Below are 17,346 nucleotides of genomic sequence, written 5' to 3'. Positions count from 1 at the left end.
TGGAAGTCCCCTTGTAACTGCGTGTTCTTTTCGCCTAATATATGTTCGAGCTCCGGTATTTGGTGTTCGCCGAGTTCAAGTGAACGTGGAGCATCGTGGTGCTATGATGAATGACCTGTAAATGACGGCAGAGGACACGTTCAACACCCACTCCAAACTCCCCTATATCCACACACACACCCACCAATCCAAAAGGACCCACACACTCGCCCAACAAAAAGTCCACTTCAAGGTCTGTTCAAATGACCTATTGTATTTGTATGTGTGTGTTTTTTGTGTGTGTGTTTGCTCGTTGTATTTTGTGTTTGCTAATGTCTGCAAATGTTTATGTCTGCCGCTCTATCTGCACTCCCCGTCTGCTTTTTTCGACCCCATGTGATTATGACTGCCCATTCGGGTGAATCTCCTGCCCCGCCCCCTTTCACACGCACACCCGCACCACCAATACCATCACACAATCAGGAAACTAACTATGTACCTCATTTTGGCCCAAAGCACGCACACACTTACACGCATATGCATTTTCATGTTTGGCTTTTTTTTACGATCTTGTTTCGTTTAGTTTATAGCTTACATTTAGCCCCGCCCCCAGGACAGCCACCCATTACCCCGCCCCAGCATATTTCTGCACATTTTCGGGGCTATCCCTGTTTATATTCACAGCGATTTATGCATGTTTATTATGATAAATTTATGCGCATTTGTTGTTTCGCTGTTTTTATGGAGTGCGCGGGTGGCCAATGGGTTTGTCCTTTGCTCCAAATATAGAGCCCTAAAAACAGAGGGCAATGTGCTAAAGTTTTAGCAAATATAGTTATGCATTAAACAGGCTTTTAGGGGAATTCTTTTTTCAAGAGATGAAAAGTACAATTTAAAAAAATATATATCAAAGAAATATTAAAATCTACAAATTTCCTAACATATTTTGAAACATTTAAATGAGGTGAACAACTAAACATGTTACTTACTTCTTCATGAACTGTGACTATCCTTTTTACCCTACTAGTTAAAGCTGAATAAAAAAACAGAGTTGACTCACAGCATCCGATAGATCCAATAAAGTGTAGTATGGATAGCTCAGCCTCGTCAACAAATTGAACCGAAGTAAGTGCACCCAAACTGAAGACATGACTCAATATGCATACGTTTTTGGGCTGCGGAGTGGAAGCAAAACCACTAACAAATGGCGAGGGATCCGCCCCCAAGTCAACATGTGTCAATTACCGCTTGACTTTGTTTTGACAGCCTGAGAAATAGGTTAGTTTCCCGGGTCGGCGAGGCGGGAGCCAAGAAATGGGATACTCTCGTTGCTCCCGGCAAAATCAAGCATACGCCGTGTGAGCATCATGGGTAAATTCCCATTGATTCTGTCGCCAGTCAGGAGCAACAAACTTTAGTGCTGATTTATGGTTGCGCTGCGGTTAGAAAATATCTCGGAAAAACTTTTCGCCGGACAAAGACATCTGCTTTCGAAACAAAAAAATGCTTTGGCAGTCAGCGAAGCGAAAATTGCGATTCAGTTTCGCATGTGCAAATTAATTGGTTACCGCAAAAACATAATTACCGGCAGACATATTTTCCTCTCCCCAATCAAAAAGCATAAAGAAATTAATCAGAGCCGTCTGGCTTTGTGTGTGCATGTGATTAAAGTGTAATTAAGTTGAATTAACCGCATAGTCGATTGCGCTGACTATTAATTCGCCCGGAATCCATCGATGGCGAGATGATTGCAAATAATCTGGTTAAGCTGCGAGTACAAAAATTCTAGGATATTAGCTCAGCGCTTGCTGATCGTCGACCTTCAGGAACAGCGAGAACAGAAAGGCTACTGCGGATTAATTTACTTATGAATATTATTCTTTTAATTTCAGGTATTACTACTTACTGGACATTAGAACACAGAGCCAAATAAATGGAGCTAGGCAGCCGAGTTGCATGAAAATAGGCAACAAAAGGTTGCCACTCACAGATCCAAGTCTTCCAAAAGTCATGATCAGCAGGAGAACCATTGTCCTGGAATATAAGCCTTATAAATTAATTTTATAATTTATTAAAGGGATTTCTTACCTCATCAGAGTGGGAAAAATCACCACAGACATTCCAATAACTGTTGTGGCACAAATTCCCATCAGAGTCAAGTAAATTGCGGATACTATCATCGTGACCAAAGCAGTTTTCACAAAGTACAGTCCGCCCAGCAGAAAAATGCAGATAAATAGGAACACTTCTGCCAGAAAGCCACAATAATATACGAGTGTATTTCGAATACAATGTGTTTCCAATGAAAATCAGTTAGTATTTTAAAGCACAGTACTCACTCAGTATGTGATTGTTGACCACTCGGATGCGCATCAGTGGAAATATAAGCAGAAAGCCAACCAGGCCAATTCCCGACACGATGATGTTATCCACGTAGCTGCTTGGATTGTGGTGCTGTGCGTTCGAGATCATTACTTTAGACCCCGAAACAAGGGAGAAGTGATCTCCTACCTACTAGAGCGCACTCCACCTTCTTTTCCTCCTCGTTCATGGACATGGCCATCGCATTGTGGTCCAAAACCGCACACATACTCGTGTCATTCGCCCCCAGACTCTCCATTGCGTCCATCGTGGCGAAGATTTGTGGCAGCCACAAACGCACCGAGTTAACACTAAAAAATATATATTTGTTTATGGAATTATTTAGAGAAATCTACTATTTATTTTACTATATTTACTATAAGAAACTACATCATTTTCTTATAAAGACAATATGAACTCACCACATTATCTGACAGAAATGCAGGCAGTAAACCAGCAGGGAAATGGTTAAATAGGGCTTGGAAAACATTGGCCTTAATTGCCATAAGCCCTCGTTGAACTTTTTCTTGGCTCGCCCAAATCTTTCCTTGATTGTTGAGGACTTGCCATCAATATCATCAGAGCGATCGGGCGTTGGATCGGATAAGCGTTTTACCTGCTCATAAATATTTAAATTTAAAAATGTACATAAGGGAGTAAAGGAGCTTAAGAAGTATTCCTACCGGATAGCTGTCCCTGCTCTTTCGCTTATTAAGATGATAAATGCTCTGCAAGGACTTCATAGCCTTTTTGTAATTCCCCTGGGACATGAGAAACTTGGGACTTTCGGGCAGGAAAATGTGCAGAAGACCGCAGAGAAAACTCGGCAGCGAACTAATTGCCAGGAAAACTTGCCAGGTGCGAACTGCGGATGAAGGATGGAGTTTAAAACCAAGTTATTTCGGTGAAGGAGTCACCTACACTGCAGAGTGCCAACCTTGAAATATATATCCACCGGCATCAGGAAGTAAGCCAACAGAGGTAATATCATCGATCCGACCGAAACACACAGACCCACAAACAACATGATGTACGGCCGGTGCTTTTTGCCATGGAACTCCGCCAGGTAGCTGACCACCACCGCAAATGGACCACAGATGCTAACGGAGGAGCTCATTAGACTGGATATCGACTGTACACTCAAAAATACAAATGATGGAAACTATTTTAAAATATTTAAAACTGAAAAATATAGTTTATTATTTAATAATTGGAAACAGAAAGTTACCATTTTTTGGCAAGATTTGTATGCTTTTAGTTTAGTATATTTTGGAGAAGGTAATGTTGTACCCGTGAATAAATTTACTTCTACACTTATCATCCCAGATTTTTATGTCTAACTTCCACTTCCACTTACATGAAGCCATCAAAGAACTTAAAGACCATCAGCTGGGCTGTATTCTGGCTAAAGGAGGCGCAGAGAACGAAGAAGCCATCTAGCCATCCCCCGGAGATGAGCACGGGTCTCCGACCGACGGTGTCTGCCACGAATCCCCAGGGAATCGCCGAGATGATCATGCCCGCGTAGGTCACCGCATGGAGCAATCCCTTGTCCACGATGCTGAGGTCGAGGTCACACTCCGCCGAAGGCATCACATAGGATAGCGCCGAGGCCGAGAAGACCATCGCCGTGAGGCAGGGAATCGCGCTGCACAGGATGAACAGGTTGAACAGCCCAAATCCACACTCCGCAATCGCCGCTTCGAAATCAGCAGGCTCCTCCGCATTTTCCTTGGCTCGGTCCACCATCAAAATAAAAAGTATAAAATCTCAATGGTGGCAGTAGAAATTTTGAAAGTTACTAGAGAGAGGAAGTGATGAGTTCATATAAATATATTGTGCTAAAAATCGGTAATTATGTAATAACACATATTTTTATTTTAAGCTCTGAAATAATTTACTTTAGGAATAATTTCACAATATTTTATTTTCTATTTAGTAACTTTTACGTTCCATTTAATTTATTTAGTTGCTACGTAGTTAGTAAGGTAAATATTTCCAGTGAAGAGAAACACAAGACAAGCCAGCTGCACTGCAGTCCTAATTAGCAATTCCAGGAGGCATTTCAACTTTGTTTTGAGATTATCAGGGTGCTCTCGAGTGATTAAAATTGATTGCACTTCTGGTGAAAGTTCACATAGTTCGGGAGTTAGTGAAGCTTTCAATCTAATAAATCGCATCCATTTAAAGGCTGCCAAATAAGCCAATTGAGGCAGCACTAATTTGCACTTTGCCCGCTGGCAGCAGTTGATGAAAATCCGGTTGAAGTTATCTGTAGTCGATCACTCACCTGCCAGCTCAACCAAATCCATCCATCCAGCCATCTACCCCACCCACCAACCAACCCCCCACCCACACACTTTCCCACCTGAATAATGCCAGTTACAGTTAATTGTTGCTAATGAGATTTGCATGTCGCAGCTTCCGACGACTTTTGTCCTTGCTCACCAGACAAATCCTTTTAGAGGACCCCAGAATAATTCTCCCGCTTTGTTTCAAGCGGCGAACAAGTGGAGCGGAATTCCCAGAACAATGTAGCTAATTCGTACAACAATAAGTATATATTTGGCATGATTACTTAGGGTAAATATAAATAGTTGTTGAGCTTCTATCTCCGCTAATCCAGTTAATTAGTTATCGCTAATTTGTACAACTAAGCAAAAGTTAGGCTAATGTCGCAAGATCTGGTTTTGATAAGTGGGCAACAGGTTTGGATGAAGCCAAAGTCACACAAAATTCCTTCAAAGGAACTTTTTCATTAAAGTTATTTTAGGAAAAGGTGGCCTTTGCGGGATTGGGTAGGAATAAAGACAGGACTCCCGACACTGCAATAAAATATTTAAATAATAAATAATAAATTAGTAAAGATTAGTAAAGTTACTTACATATCAGCACCGAGGAGACCATTATAAATGGAGGCAGACAACCAATTTGCACGAAAACGGGGAAGAGTAAATTTCCTGACAGAGCGCCAAAGCGTCCGCACATCATGGCAATTGCAACCACAACGGTTCTGCAAATTATAGGCTATAGAATAGTTCTTTATCGATCGGTGGCTTTAATAAAATACCTTAATTGAGTGGGAAAGAGTGCAACCACAGCACCCAGAAGTGAGGAGACAGCAATTCCGGTAATTGTCAAGAAGGTTGCAGACACAATTAGTGTCATTAGACTGCTCACGGAAAAGTAGAGCATAAGGCCAAAGGTTCCCGACAGAAAGAGTCCAATAGCTAGAAAAATGCAACGAGGTTGTTACATGTTAAATATGCAGTTGAATTTCCAAAGAAACTCACTCATCATTCGCTTGGGACCCAAGACACGGATAATTGCACCCGCAAAGAAGTAGCCCACAAATCCAGTGGCAGAAACTATAATGTTGTTGATGTACATATCCATTGAGATTACCTTGGGCTGAAAAGAAAAATAAAAATTATACATAAGTAAAAACTAAAATAATTATACAAAAAATCAAACTTTTTCTTATATGAATGGTATTTAAAAAAATATTTCCCATTTAATCGACACAAATATCATTGTAATACTTAAATTTATCTAATGTAAAGAATGACTAAGAAGTTGACAGATACTAAATATTTCAAAGGCAGTATCATAATAGACACGTAATCGTTTTTTACTGACTATTCTAAAAATAATACTAGGTACATTAAATATACAAAACTATAAAATAGTTTGTAAGGGCAAACAGCTCTTAAAAATTATGACCGATTATGGTAATCTTTTGTTTAGTGTTCAGAGATAACCACGTCACGACGACAGTGACGAGGCGTTAAGTGGGCTGCCGCCAGATAAGCGGAATCAGTAGACTCAGATCCAGATCTGCTATCACATCATCTGGTTTTATCTGATACCTACCACAGAACAGGCGTCGGCGTAATTCAAGGCAGTTTCCGCCGTGCGATTAACACTGAATTCGAGGATGGTGCACATGCTGGCATCCACTCCATCTCCCTCGTGGACGGCCTCAAACTCGGCCATGGAGGCGAAGAGCTGGGGCAGCCACAACCGGATGGTGTTCATGCCCAGAAAGATGCCGAACTGCATCACGTAGCAGCAGAGGGCCAATCCCAGGAGGGGCTTCCTGGCCAGGGGTTTCATTTGCTGCAATCCCGCTCGGAGGCTCTCGGCCAAAGTTCGAGACTGCCGCTTCGTTGGCACCTCCCCGGATTTCTCCTCGATGGTGTAGATGACCTCGTCCTTCTCAGCCCTGCGATTGGGTGCCTCCTGAATGAGGGCCTTAATCTAAAATGGACAGATTTTAATTTAAATTGTCATTTATAATTATAAATCTTTTAATGACCACTTAAGAGCTTATTTAAAAAAGGAAATTATGTCATCAAATAATCTACTTACTGGATAAGTATCCTTGGGCTTGCGGGTGTTCACATGGTAAATCTGCTTGAAAGCCTTCAGAGCTTCCTCATTTCGGCCTTGGGCCATCAAAAACCGCGGACTTTCCGGCATAAAACAGAAAATCAGACCACTGACCAAACTGGGGATGCCCAGCACGAACAGGAAAATTTGCCAGCTGTGGACTGAAATTAAATGGTTTTAATTTTCAGCAAAAGTTCAGTTATGTGTGCAAAATGGAACAAGAAATATTTATAGATATTTTAAGGAAAAAATACAACAACTTACTGTTCAATCCCCAAATCTGAAAGTCCCAATCTTGTGGGAAAATTCCCCAGGCCAACAAAGGCAGTGAAACTGTTGCCGTCGAAGTCACCATGCCAACGATCATCAGAACAGAAGATCGGTGTTTGGGTCCATGCATTTCCGTCAAATAGGTGAAAAGCACTGCAGCTGGGCCATTAACACTTAAAGAAAAATAGGATTAACAATAACAACTAAAATATATTGTATATTACTTACACCAATCCACCCAAAAACTTAAACACCACAAGCATTTGGAAGTTCTGACTCAAAGCGCTGCCAAAAACGCAGACAGCATCGATCAGATAGCCCCAGTAGAGGATCTTCTTGCGACCCTTTGTATCGGCCAGATAACCCCAGGCAATGGCCGAGATGGTCATGCCCGCATAGGCCACTGCGTTGAGGACTCCCTTGTCCTCCAGAGTCAGGTGGAGATCGCACTCGGCTACTGGCAGGATGTAGGACATGGAACTGGACTCGAAGATCGCGGCACTCTGGGCGGGAATGGAGACGATGAGCAGCATCAGATTGAAGATCCCAAAGCCGGCTCCTTCAATTGCTTTGTCAAAAGTGGCAGGACCTTCTTCGGTGGGCGTGGCAGCCGCCTCCGCCGTACTGTCTGAGTTCCCATCCGCATCGTTGTCATTTTTTTGCTCTGTATCTATTAACACGAAAGGGTGGTTTAAGCTTTATTTATTGAGATACACTTTTAAATCTTTTGTAAAGATATTTTGATAACAACTATTACGCATCGTTGCAATTTTGTAGCTCTGTATCTATTAACTTATAGTACACTTTTTTTATGAAAGACACTTTCATATCTTCTTAAACGTGTTTTTAAAGATCTTGGATAACAACTATTACGCAAAGGCCATTATCATTTAACTGAAAAACGTGGAAAGTTTAAATTTTCCAAATCCATTTATGATACACATTAATTAATAAGCACATAATAAAAACACACACAGAATACAAGCGATTAAGTCCTAGCAAAAATATGTATAATAGTTCTTTATTTATTGCTTTGTTTTTATGGCCATTAATTCTTTTCATCACATAAATAAACGATTGTAATTCACTTTATAAGCACTTGTCTCCGTTAAAAACTTTATTTTATTCCTTTTAAGACTATTCTTTTACCTTTATTTTTTACAGGATCTACTTTCGCACTGTTCTTCTCAGACATCTTAGCGATTACTGTTTGTCACAATATCTTTTTACAATTGACTTGCTCTTGAAATTGATTGCTCAATTAATGCGCTACAGATGTTTATTAAAAAGCGCAGGCACAAATTCTTTTGAGAGTTGAGTTCACAGTCACCGGGTTGTGGGTCCACAATTTATTATAATTTAACCGACAAATGCTGCTACTTGCAGTGCTGCACGAGAAATGATCTCCTAGAGTGAATGACACCTGCTTTTATCGGAGTTCGCGTCGTCAAATCTGAAGATTCACTCAGATACAACTTTCTTATCGCGGGTTTGACAATCTAAAGAAGCTAATAAAGTTATAAAACCGTGTTGATTCGGACAGAACACGATGTTAGGAAAGAAGACAGTAGGTTTTAATGATGGTTGTAAGACCTCTGATTTTATTATGATTTTATTAAGATAAAAAAAAATTAAATATATTGGAATAACATTTCATTAAAAATAATAAGTTTCTAGAATCCTTCAAAAACTATATATAAAGTAATGAAACGCGCTGTCCGAGCATCTTTTTATTAGCCAAGATAAAATCGTGAGGTGGCAACTACTTAATGCCAGCGAACGGGTGATTATCACGTTTCTGTCTGAACATAAAATTCAAAATACTATTTCACTCGAATTCCTGTTTTAAGACCCAACCCTTTACTAGTAACCCTTACATGACTATGTTTAATTTTCAACACGCGCTGACTACGTCACTTTAATGGTGAAATGTGTGGATGCTTAAACGTCTCACTTTTATCTCGAGCCACACTTCATAGGGGTGATCTTATCTGCGTTGAACTTATCTCGTGAATGACTCTACACATTCTGGCCAAGTGAATGAATTACTCATTAGGCATGGAAGATTTAAATCACACAAATTGGTTTTTATTCCTTACACTAAAAGCAGTTATAAATATGAGGAGCTCTTTTTTCATGCAGTTCACAATGATTGACACAAAACTCCAATGTCGATGTCCAGTCTTCTGCTAGTTCATTCAATTGCATCAACCAGCTTGCACAACATGCGATCGTGCTGGTAGCTGGGATCATTCTTGGCCGCCGCATTCGCCTCCAGAGGATCCACTTCCGTCTTAATCTTTGCCCCGCCGCTCTCGTCATCATCAGCCAGAACAGGCAGCGCTGAGAATGCGGTGTTCACGATCTCTCGCACCCGTTCCAAGTGCTTTTGGAAACGGGTGGCGGTCTCCACGCGCTGACGCTTCTGCATTTCCATCATGACTCGCAGCGTTTCTCGCGCTTGGTGGGGTCGAAATTCGTTCAACAGGTGATGCATGTTGACAAACAGCAGACTTAGATCGTCAATCTAAAAGTGCAAAATAGTTTTTAATTTTAAAGTGAATTTCATATGTATCGAGGTTTTCACATATATATGGACATCCATTAAGATGCTAGATTAAACGGAACCAATTAAAATACCTTTTCAGTGCGCCGCGGACTGTCTGGGTTCAGGATGAGAAAGTCGATGAGGTCCAGGAAGTTGACAAGCAGCGAGTGGTTGAGCTTTTTGAGCTCCTTACGCCGGTCAAAGTGAATGGGGATCAGACGTTTTATGTTCTGGGACTCCAAACTTCGAATCATTTCGTCGTTGTTGTATTGGATTCCAAACATGCTGTAAACTTCGTGCTGCGAAGGCGGCGGTGGTGGGCGTGGCGCTCTATTGCGTCGGATGTTTTCCTCTGTGTAGTTGGCGATGTACCGCTCTGGCGGCATCGGCAGGCTGGAAACCTGGGTTTCCTGATTAGACATTTTGGCATAAACAATTGCAAATTGTGAAGAACTTGATTGGTGATGACACTTAGCTAATTAAACACGCACGATAGTAACACCACTATCGGTATAAGATTTGGGGCTAAAAAACGCCAATATCGAGGTCAACTTTGTGGTTCTGAACTCCACTAACACTTAACAAAGTTCTCAACCTTTTGCTGGGTTATACGCTAAAAATTATAAAGAATTGATACAAATATTTAAAAGTAAAACAAGGCATTTTATAAAAAATGATTACTTTTTAAATAGCTAACTACGTCAAAAACTTAACTTCCTTATTTATCATTCATAAAATTCCAAACAATATATATCGAATGCAGCCATCGCTAAAATCAAGGTGACCATGCGGCATGGTTTGCAGCATTGCCCTTTCACAGTTTTCATTCGCCTCTTCTCTCATTCGCTTAGCCCGGAGAGCAAAACAAAATAAGAAATACATATATCTCGAGGGTGAATAGGAAATGTTTCCTGCACCGATTCGCGCCAATTCCTTGCTAACAAGAAAAACAAAACAGCCAAATAATAGTAATAAATTGGCGAAAATTCAATCAAGCCATCGAAGGAACACCCGCGTGCAGCCACCATTTTGTTTTTCACGCTCCTCGTGTGTTTTTTTTGTTGTGTGCGTGGGCCAGTGTTTGTGCAAAGCCGTTTCTAGCAGAATGCCTAAAAAATATGCAAAGCCCAACATAAGAAAGAAATTTCTCAGTTCCGTTTAGTACACCATGGATCGGGGATCGCCACAAGAAGCGGGTAAGCAGCGGGGTTAAGTAACGCCACCGAAAATGATCAGCGCCCCAGGCGATCTTCATCTTCGGTTGATTAAATCAGCGCTATTTCCAGTGTACCGCGTGTGTGTCTGCCTATGTATGTGTAAGCGGGTGTGTGAGACAGGCAGAAATAAACAAAAAAGCGAATACACGATTGGGTGTGTTTTTTAACTGAAGTTTGGATCTTCTTGTTTGCCCTTTACAGCCTCCTTTGTTGAATCGCGCAGAGAGATCTTGGAGATCGCGAGAAACCGACCCGGAACTCAGGTGGCTAAGTGCATCCTCGCATACGACGAGCAGCAGGATCTCCCCTCGCTAATCATCCTGCTTGAAGAACTCTCCAAGAACACCGACTACTCTACGGATCTACGGATATCACTAGGATATGTAAGTGCTAAAAATAAAAAGAAACCTTACTACGAAAACTAAGGACACCTCCAGAGTTATTCCTACACTTTATTTTGCTATTAAAAATTCGGACTCGCAAATAATAAACATTTAAATGGCATTGCGTAATGCGTGTAGGCCGCACAGATACAGTCAAACTTCGTCCATTGACTTTTAAGCCATTTATAATTCTTTTGCTTTAAAATTAGCATATTAATTTTTTTGAGTAGGCTCATTAATCAAAGCGATATCGGTTGTAATCTTCTCTTAAGAAAATTAGGTAGAACTAGTTGTGGACTATTTAATCAATTCAATTAAAATTAAATTTAAAATATTCCTTAATACTACTTTTTTTTAGAGTTAGTGGATAAGTCTTTAGACTGATCATTTTTTTCTTTTCCAGTATATTGAGGAGTTACTACGGCACTGTTTGGGGAGCAGGAATGTGTCCCGTCGATCAGCTATTGTGGCTGCAGGAAGTGCCCTGCAATACTGCGGGAAGGTCTATGGAGACCGCGTGGAGTACATGTACCAGGTGGTGGAGCACCAGATCGAAGCCCTCCTCACATCGGAGGCGCAAAAGGAGACGCCAGGCGAAACTACTGGGTAAGTTGAAGTCAGAATAGAATATTTTATGTCTAAGGAAAAAAGTTGGAGGAGATAGTTAAAGTAACAACCATGTGCTTGATTGTCGCCATTGTGTCTGTCTGGGCGTCATTTCTTATCAACTCCGAATACCGCTTATCGGGCTTTCTTTTACTCACCAATCTTCGGCTTTGTTTACGTTAATATCAGAAAAGCCGGCTTCGGTTTTCGTTTAATCACATGTTAATGAATGGCGAAACATGTTTCCGTGCTCTCCAAACTGAATAACAGAGTACTTAATGAAATGAGTAATAGACAGCCAAATTGAAGAGAAAGAGAAAATGAGCAATTAGATCATGTATAAAATTAAACACAAGCGCATACTTATGATTTGACCAAATATTTTAAATGATCCGAATAGTGAATACCTTAACTGAAATAATAATACATAATAAAGGTAATCTTATCATCCTCCATTCATTTAGGAAAAATGAACTCATCATTATCAGCAGACATAAAACTACTAATAAAAATAATAAAACCTAAATTATGGATATCATATTATTTAAGGTGTATCCTTTAATTAAGTGTTTAATAACTTATATTATGTAACTATAAATAATTTTAATTTCCATTAACTTTACAGACCAGAGGACAACGCCCCTAAACCGGAGGAGCCACGTAAACGTCGAGCCAAGAAGCTAACCAAGAATGAAGTAGATCCCTATTTGCTAACAGTAGAACCTCGGAAATTCAAAACCATGTCAGACGAGAAACGTTTCAACCTGACGGGTTTTGTAAAGTGTACGAGAAATCGGACAATAGAGTATCTATATCAAGATCACACGCCGCCCAACCTATGGCGACATGCGCCCATTGTGGATCCCCATAATCCCTACGACCACGATGAAAAGAAGCAATACAAAATGTTTACTTATCATGTCGAGCATCGGTATAACACCCTGTTGCCAGATATTCCCTTCGAGCGGTTGAATCTGATCAAAGAATATGTGCACACGAACCAAGTGAACACTGCGGAGATTCTCAACGAGCACATGACCACCAAGGATTACCTAAATGAGTACATTGAACTGGAGAATCAAATGCTGGCCGCACGCTATGGAGCCACCGTCAGGACGAGAAGAAGGATTGACCAAACAGTTAAAAGATCTCTGGAGGGGAGTGCAGAAACGGAGCTGTCGAAGAGGTTTCGACTGGACGATGTGCAGACCATGGAAACAGATGAGTCTGCGGCCCTGGAAGCAATGGACGTGGATCTATCGACGATAGAAGGAAACAGTCAATCTTTGGCCACAGATGCTCTGCAAAATCAAATATCCGTGGATTCTGGACTGGGAGATTCAATGAATTCTACTCAAGAGGACAGATCCATTAATACCACGATGGACAATAGCCAGGTAGAGGAATCCACCATAGGCGTAAGCCAAGAAGCGGACTCCGCCTTAGGCGAAAGTCAAGTGCAGGACCTCAGTCAGGTGGAGAACTCCTTGAGCGTAAGCCAAGTAGAGAACCCGCCGCTGAGCAGTACGTTGGCCGTCAACGAATCCAGCATCCTGGACAGCACTAGGCTTGACCTTCCACCCGCTAAAGATGACTCCCTCGAGGAGCTGTTTCAAATCGATTACGGCATCGGTATGGACGACATATCCGATTCCCACTTGCAAACAGGTAAACCAATGGCAAACCAACGCCTGCCAAGCGTACTAAGGATAAGTCTTTTTTTAATCGTTATGTTTTTGTTTCGGAGTACTCACATTTTGGTTTTCTTTATTTTTTTTACTTTGGTACTTGATCCCGCACTTGCATCCCTGCATTGCAATTGTCACGGCAGGTCAGTCTTTTGACGATGAGGGTGTTGTTCTTTCAGATCAAGAAGATCAGCGCCGGATTTCCAGAATATCAGAATCAATAAACCTACCATCGGCTGAAGCAGCGGGGGGAGGTCAAATTGTTGAGTTGGATGCCGAGGTTGCTGTGGATGTTCCCAGGGAGGTCTGTTATCCCATTGCCTTGAACATCTTGGGACTCCCTCAAAAAAGCCTACGCCGCAAATGTATTTTTAAGCTTACAAGCGATTTCGACTTGTTTAAGCAAATGGTGAGTGACAATCCATAACATTTTTCCACAAATATAAAAAGGTTTCAATTTCCTACTGATTGGTTTGTTAATGCGTTAATTTTTATATTTTCAGCGTGCTCCTAGCCGACCCAAAACTGAGCCAAAGCCTTCAGCAATTCCGAGATCTATCAATTTGCGGGTAGGAAGAGACTCTCCCCAAACAATGGAAGAAGAAATACCTGGCTCTCCACTTAGCTTAGAGTTTGACATGGATTTTAGTAAGCCAATTTATGGCAAATTTTTTTACTTGTAGTATTTAACATGGTATTCCTTCCAGATTTCCTGGGCTTCCGGCAGCGTCGACCGACCCTTGATTCTGGTTTTGATTTCGACGATATGCGGGCCGAGTCGCGTGCGGTTTCAACCATAGGAGAAGTTAAAGTTGAGGTTGAAGACCCCAATGAAATAAGTAAGGCACCCAATGAAACTGCGCCCAGAACTGAAAGTGGATTGGGGGATCCTAAAGAGCCTGAAGTTATAAGAACTGCTGACCCCACGTCAGCTCAACTTGAAGTGATTGAAAACTCCGTAGCGGAATTGGAGATTACAGTTGCAGCAGTGGACAGTGGGTTGGGTGCCACAATAAGCTCTGAATTGGATGCCTCTCAACTAGACAATGAATTGGAGATCACCTCCTCGTTGGACAAAGCAAGCATAGTTGAAAAAACACCAGCATTGGATTTGCCGGAAGAGGTTGAAAGAGCCGAAGATTTCGATGATTCAATGCGGTGCGACTCGCCAATGGAACCTGAGAACTCTGAAGGCCCCGATTCTAGCTCTTTGGTAATTATTTAATACAATACCGAAAGCGAAAAAACTAAATTTAGTGTTACAGATTCGCGATTGGCACAGACGATTGGCTCCTGCCTTGGAGGCAGCTCACGAACGGCAGAACTTTAACATCAAAGACCTGGGCACTGAGATCATAGATGTCTGCAAAGCGGGCGATGGCAAAGCCACGTTAGCTGACGTGATGGCGGATAAAGATCCCAGCATCATGTGTCGCTATATGCTGGCGTCGCTCGTACTGGTAATTTAATAAAAGTTAACTCGAAAAGAAAACAAGTTAAGTAATTCATAAAATACGTTTTATTTCAGACGAATCACGGAAATGTGACTTTGGACTTTGGTAACCGCGACAAAAGTAAGCCAATCGAGATGTCTCAGTTCTGTATGCAGCTAAAGAGTACAAAGCGAATAGAAATTCATCCTGAGGATGACGTGGGAAACATGAGTGCCTCTACGAGCAAGTCGTCTACAAAAAATGTGGAACGCAAGAATACGCATACCCATAACGACGTAGGAAAGCCGACCGCAGCAAAAAGTAAACCGGCGCCGGTAAAAACCAAACGAAAGTCCACGGAAACCGCTTCTCCCGAGGTGTTTGCAAAAACTGTTCGTCTGATACAGCCCATCCCAAAGGCGTGGCAAACCCCATCCGATGACGACTCGGGGATATCTTCTATGGGCTCCTCGTTGGCATCGACACCCCGTCTTAATTAGTAGTAGTTTTGTGTTCTGTCTTATATGTGTTTAATGGTTGAAAGACCGCCGTGTAGAGTGTTTGCGTCCAGTCGTAGTTTACAGATCGTGTGCCCCTATTCGAATTATTTTAATCCCTAATTATGTTATTTCCAGGCCCAGCGAACAATGCACTTTTCCCAGCAGTACAACAAGATCAAGAGGCTGGGCTAGACTTAAGAGCTTGCCAGATAAATAATTATTTTCGCGTGTTTATGTACAAATTTTATTTTAAGCCTTTTAGCTTTTGAAGACTTGCAATAGAACGCATATTTTTAATTTAAGTTCAAAGATGACGCAATAATAGTTTAGATTAGACAACAAGTATTATCTAAGCTCGATTTCCACAGCATTTAAATGAGTTGATGCAAATATTTCATTTCTTTTTGAGTTTACCTTTTTATTTTTTGAGTTCATTTTTATTTTCTTTAAAACTTTATTTTGATTTTGCTATAACTTGTTGGTAAAAAAAAATAGACAAATGGCTATAATGATTGACCGAAGGATGTGTTTTGGAAATCCGCATGAGCTGATAGTACTAGTATCAAGTACCTGATCTCGTACTGTACTGTACAAAAGTTTAAGAATTATATTTCCTCGGGCCCTAAATGTAAATAATAAAATATCAATAGAATACAACCTGTGGATAGTGTCGCCTAGAAAGTAATGTATATATGTATGTATTTACCAGAGCATAAGCAAATGTCTATTTACAGTTCCACAAGTAATGTTTTTTTCTTACCTCTAAGTTTAGTTCTTAAGGAATAAAACAAAATCATGCAATCACTTAAATATGTTTTAGTAAAAGCAGGTGGGCGAATCTGCTAAATGCTATTCCGAATCACTACTGCCGGACTTGTGCTCCTCCTCGTCCTTCTTTTCCTCAGTCTTGTAGTGGCGATACTCCTTCTTGAGTTCCCACATGTTCTTGTGCGGATTCTTCATGTTGTAGTCGCAAACATCCTTGAGAATCTCTTTGAGGTAGCTGATGGGCTGGTTGGTAATCTTGACCAGATCCTTGATATTATAGTACTGATGCTTTTCAAAGGCGTGGAAGAGCATGTCCATCACGGCGTTCTTGTCGTCTCGTGCCTTCTTGCCCTCGGCCTTCTTGCGTTCCCTGTATTCGATCTGCGCAAAGAGATGGTTTAATGTAAAGATGGTTGATGAGTTTATGATTGCACTTACATTGTGAGCATGATCCTTGACGGGCTTGAAATTCTGGACGATCTTGTCGATGGGCTGCACTCTTCGCTGTGGCTCCGATGCCTTACGGATGGACTCTAACTTCAGCTTCATGTAGCAGTTGTCGGCAATTGGGCGGCACTCTAGTTTCTGAACAATCCTTCCCTCCATGTATAGCTTCTCGTTGTCTGGCTGTGATGATGGAGTCGTCGAATTCTCCTTGCCATCAGAGGGAGCCATGTGCGAAAATACACCGAGCGTTTGCTTAGTCACCTGCGACACGTCGAGGACATGTTCCGTAGGTATCTTTTCGTCGGGATCCAGAGCCAGGACGGCCGGCGTGAGGGAGAGCGACACTTGGGCCTTCTGGCCGGGCGTCTTGTTGATCCGCAACTTGCCCACGTCCATGTTTGTGGGGGCCTTCTCCCATTTCTGGGCAATGTACTTCGGCACCTTCACCAGCCACACGCCGCGTCCAGCGTTGGACAGGTCCAGGTCCTTGTCAATTATTTGCGTCTTTTCCTTTTCGTCCTTTGACATTCTGTTTATGTTTTGTTAATATTAAAAAGGCCTTACAAATAGGGATGCAGAAGCCTAAGGTAATGAAATGCGAACCGTACTTGGTTGGTAGTTCCGATTGGCAGCTGTTCCGAACTAGTTCGTTTTCATTTTCGAGACGGTCACCGTTACTCCATATGATGAAATGTATCGTTTCCAGTGTGACCGTATTTTAAAGATACATGGGAGAGCGGGAGATTTGAATATA

General features: G+C 41.5%; 5 protein-coding genes across 13 annotated transcripts; 1 reads left to right on the top strand and 4 right to left on the bottom strand.

Moving 5' to 3' along the window:
* Nucleotides 1-1,633: 1,633 nt before the first annotated feature.
* On the bottom strand, nucleotides 1,634-4,146 carry LOC108098778 (synaptic vesicle glycoprotein 2A). 4 transcript variants are annotated; one of them, XM_017201912.2, is made up of 9 exons: nucleotides 3,698-4,146; nucleotides 3,262-3,440; nucleotides 3,024-3,205; nucleotides 2,763-2,956; nucleotides 2,495-2,651; nucleotides 2,319-2,433; nucleotides 2,068-2,227; nucleotides 1,886-2,013; nucleotides 1,634-1,828 (listed from the first exon to the last, which is right to left on the bottom strand). In XM_017201912.2, the coding sequence occupies exons 1-9, from the start codon at nucleotides 4,087-4,089 to the stop codon at nucleotides 1,773-1,775; spliced, it is 1,563 nt and encodes a 520-aa protein (XP_017057401.1). In that variant the 5' UTR covers nucleotides 4,090-4,146; the 3' UTR covers nucleotides 1,634-1,772. The 4 variants fall into 4 exon arrangements, 2 of the variants coding, with proteins under 2 accessions (XP_017057401.1, XP_017057402.1); XM_017201913.2 differs by having other exon boundaries at nucleotides 2,068-2,224; XR_001771868.2 differs by lacking the exons at nucleotides 1,634-1,828; nucleotides 1,886-2,013 and having other exon boundaries at nucleotides 2,113-2,227; nucleotides 2,491-2,651.
* A 733-nt stretch (nucleotides 4,147-4,879) lies between these two features.
* On the bottom strand, nucleotides 4,880-8,385 carry LOC108098976 (synaptic vesicle glycoprotein 2C). Its single transcript, XM_017202192.2, has 9 exons — nucleotides 8,152-8,385; nucleotides 7,231-7,672; nucleotides 6,997-7,175; nucleotides 6,712-6,893; nucleotides 6,214-6,600; nucleotides 5,634-5,751; nucleotides 5,411-5,570; nucleotides 5,226-5,353; nucleotides 4,880-5,165 (listed from the first exon to the last, which is right to left on the bottom strand). The coding sequence occupies exons 1-9, from the start codon at nucleotides 8,195-8,197 to the stop codon at nucleotides 5,110-5,112; spliced, it is 1,698 nt and encodes a 565-aa protein (XP_017057681.1). The 5' UTR covers nucleotides 8,198-8,385; the 3' UTR covers nucleotides 4,880-5,109.
* A 683-nt stretch (nucleotides 8,386-9,068) lies between these two features.
* On the bottom strand, nucleotides 9,069-10,029 carry LOC108098770 (mediator of RNA polymerase II transcription subunit 7). The gene is made up of 2 exons (XM_017201902.2): nucleotides 9,643-10,029; nucleotides 9,069-9,529 (listed from the first exon to the last, which is right to left on the bottom strand). The coding sequence occupies exons 1-2, from the start codon at nucleotides 9,970-9,972 to the stop codon at nucleotides 9,197-9,199; spliced, it is 663 nt and encodes a 220-aa protein (XP_017057391.1). The 5' UTR covers nucleotides 9,973-10,029; the 3' UTR covers nucleotides 9,069-9,196.
* Nucleotides 10,030-10,376: 347 nt separating this feature from the next.
* On the top strand, nucleotides 10,377-16,181 carry LOC108098862. Of its 6 annotated transcripts, none has more exons than XM_017202041.1 (10): nucleotides 10,377-10,746; nucleotides 10,969-11,150; nucleotides 11,554-11,756; nucleotides 12,382-13,424; nucleotides 13,624-13,853; nucleotides 13,948-14,092; nucleotides 14,152-14,657; nucleotides 14,710-14,904; nucleotides 14,973-15,018; nucleotides 15,513-16,181. In XM_017202041.1, exons 1-10 carry the CDS (start codon nucleotides 10,719-10,721, stop codon nucleotides 15,644-15,646), a joined length of 2,712 nt encoding a protein of 903 aa, XP_017057530.1. In that variant the 5' UTR covers nucleotides 10,377-10,718; the 3' UTR covers nucleotides 15,647-16,181. The 6 variants fall into 6 exon arrangements, with proteins under 6 accessions (XP_017057530.1, XP_017057529.1, XP_017057527.1 ...); XM_017202040.1 differs by having other exon boundaries at nucleotides 13,588-13,853; XM_017202038.1 differs by having other exon boundaries at nucleotides 13,588-13,853; nucleotides 14,973-15,198.
* Nucleotides 16,043-17,230, bottom strand: LOC108098865 (general transcription factor IIF subunit 2). The gene is made up of 2 exons (XM_017202048.2): nucleotides 16,584-17,230; nucleotides 16,043-16,526 (listed from the first exon to the last, which is right to left on the bottom strand). The coding sequence occupies exons 1-2, from the start codon at nucleotides 17,118-17,120 to the stop codon at nucleotides 16,227-16,229; spliced, it is 837 nt and encodes a 278-aa protein (XP_017057537.1). The 5' UTR covers nucleotides 17,121-17,230; the 3' UTR covers nucleotides 16,043-16,226.
* Between the last annotated feature and the right edge of the window lie 116 nt (nucleotides 17,231-17,346).

The sequence above is a fragment of the Drosophila ficusphila genome, unplaced genomic scaffold (genome assembly GCF_018152265.1).
Source record: "Drosophila ficusphila isolate 14025-0441.05 unplaced genomic scaffold, ASM1815226v1 contig_791, whole genome shotgun sequence".
Lineage (NCBI taxonomy): Eukaryota > Metazoa > Arthropoda > Insecta > Diptera > Drosophilidae > Drosophila > Drosophila ficusphila.
Note: the sequence above shows the minus strand (reverse complement) of the source record. Positions and strands in the feature narration are given on the sequence as shown.